Below are 2500 nucleotides of genomic sequence, written 5' to 3'. Positions count from 1 at the left end.
GCACAAGCATTAATTTTACGCCCTCCCCATCCTCCATCAGAGTCCGAGGCCGTGGGCGTGAAGAGAGCCTGGGAGGCCAATGTCTTAGTGCTGCAAAAGCGCTCGGAAGACCACGCTGCTTCGTACCAACACCTGGAGAAGCTCCTAGCCCAGCAGGCGGGTTTGAAGGCAGAGGTTGGTGCTTTAATTGCCAAAGATAGAATATATCTTTAATATGTTATTGCAGATTAAAAACTGGCGTAGAACGATTTTCATTCAATCAGTTTTACGAAGGAGACGTTTCAGAATGAAACTATTGACTAGAACAACTTTGAAGAATAAAACCTTTGACTGGAACAACTTTGCGGAAAAAAACTATTGTCATGTAATGCTTTAACTAACAACGTTTCCCTTACATGTTAGATACATCAAATTATGTCACATCTTTCAATTCAGAAAGACTCATTAGGACATGAAGAAGTGTAAGATGTATTTTCTGTTATACGTTAAAATGTATTTTTTTGTGTGTTATTTATTTTAGGTCTACAATACAAGGAAGGTTGTGAGAGAAGAGCAGATGAGACATGAAAAGGATTCTGCAAGGTAAAACAACCATAATCATTATTTAACATTTCCATAAAGGATAGTTTCATTTGTTCAATGGAGGAAAAAAAATCGTTTCAATACAACTCATAAAGTTTTTTTATCTTTGTTATCTCCGTAGTAAAGTAAATTTTCCGAAATATTTCGATTGCTACAATTAATGCTTATACTCGTATTTTATCGTTTTTTACTGACTTTAGACTATTTCTTATATATATATATATATATATATATATATATATATATATATATATATATATATATATATCACCTCTATTTTACCACTCTACTTATCATCTTATACGTTATACCACACTTTAAACTGATTATATACATTATACCACTAATTATACTTATAATCTAATACGGTACATCATATCATACCTTTTTACAGTTAATTATTTTTGATCAGTTTATCAATTACCTCATTCTAATCCTACCTCCCCCTTCCCTCTATTCTTTCAAGACTAATAGCGCAGGAACGTGACGTCACGAGGAGACGCGAACGGCTGGCTGTGCTACGGGAGGAGGCGCAGCAGATGGCCGAACGACATGAAGGCCTCCTGGCGATTGTGGACCAACTGGATCAACAATATCAGTTGCTAAAGAAGGTTCGTTGTGGGTAGCGGGGTTATGATTATTTTGAATTCGAGTTGAGTTGCCGATACAGAATTTTGTAGTAAATCTTGATTCATTGTACGGAGAGTTGATAAGAAATGACATTATTTAACAGAGATATCAGATGATAAGTAAACTAAAGGAAATGATGATGGTATAGAAAATTAATTCAAGTAGATTACCAAATGATTAAAGTTTGCAATTTCAAATATAAAAATTTCCCCTCCATTTTTAACGAACGAAAATAAGCCACCCAGGTTAATCAATCATCCACTCTGACTTATCTATGTCCTTTTTGTTTTATTCATTTTTATTTTATCCATCTATTTATCAATTTATTTATTCAATTACTCATTTTCATTCACACAGGAAGCGTCCGAAGAAGCCCGCCGTCTGGAGCGAGTGTACGGGCGCGTGAAGTCGGCGACTGAACGATACCGCAAGATGGAGGACCTCGCCCTCGAGAAGATCGGCGAGCACACGGCGGCGTCGAAGGCGGCGCTGAACTTGAGGAAGCGCGTGAAGGAGGCGAGGGCGAAGTGCAGGATGTTGGTGAGTGAATGTGAATTAGTTTAGGGGCTACAAGTGAAGAAATGGAAGGAGAGGAAAGTGCTGAATAATGTCGAGTTTTATAGGTCTACGGAATGGTGGAAATAATTAATGTAGCGAAGAAAAAAATAATGAAGACTATCAGGTGGATGATAATGAATCTGTAAAATCAGTGCTTTATTTTTAATAAAGCGGAGAAAAATACAGAAAAAAATAGTTTCCTAGAAGCAATATCAATGATTAAATAACAATTTTAAACACATTTTCTGCAGGAGGATGACCTTGTCGAGCGAGAGAAATACGCAGCAGATGCAGCTCTGAGGGCGTCTGATGGCCGCGCTGCCGTTCTCGCTCTGACCTCGAGCCGCGACGAAGCCCAGCGTGTGGTGGACCAGCTCGATGCTGACGTCTCAAGGTGAATCGGAATGCCTGCCTCTCTCTCTTTGGCTCTTTCCCTTCCTTTTTATTTATGTTATCAGTTCCCGTTTTCTGTTTGACCGTCTATTCATGTATGGTTTATTGTTTTACTGCTTCCAGAGGGCAGCTCCTCTTGTCAAGTGAATCATTATTGTAGTTTTCTTTGGTGGTATTATTCGCATGTCAAAAATATGTTGAAAATGCCACATATTTATGGGCATTTTGATCACGTTCGGACAGATTTGAAAGCGACATGAGAAGAGGTCAAGAGAAAATCAGTGCCAACCAGTGTGCAATTGATCGACTCAACAAAGAACTTGCAAAAGTGATTGAA

At 38.2% G+C, this 2500-nt stretch overlaps 1 protein-coding gene across 1 annotated transcript in view; it reads left to right on the top strand.

Moving 5' to 3' along the window:
• l(2)41Ab (lethal (2) 41Ab) overlaps window positions 1-2500 on the top strand; it is a 13918-nt gene that overhangs the window by 5650 nt on the left and 5768 nt on the right. Inside the window, exons 7-12 of the mRNA XM_070138452.1 lie at window positions 41-174; window positions 521-582; window positions 1049-1193; window positions 1570-1752; window positions 2022-2164; window positions 2407-2500. The exon at window positions 2407-2500 is cut by the window's right edge and continues 9 nt beyond it. Of these exons, the coding sequence (XP_069994553.1) occupies window positions 41-174; window positions 521-582; window positions 1049-1193; window positions 1570-1752; window positions 2022-2164; window positions 2407-2500 (761 nt within the window). The remainder of the gene's footprint in view (window positions 1-40; window positions 175-520; window positions 583-1048; window positions 1194-1569; window positions 1753-2021; window positions 2165-2406) is intronic.

Source organism: Penaeus vannamei, chromosome 24, assembly GCF_042767895.1.
Source record: "Penaeus vannamei isolate JL-2024 chromosome 24, ASM4276789v1, whole genome shotgun sequence".
Taxonomy (NCBI): Eukaryota; Metazoa; Arthropoda; class Malacostraca; order Decapoda; family Penaeidae; genus Penaeus; species Penaeus vannamei.
Note: the sequence above shows the minus strand (reverse complement) of the source record. Positions and strands in the feature narration are given on the sequence as shown.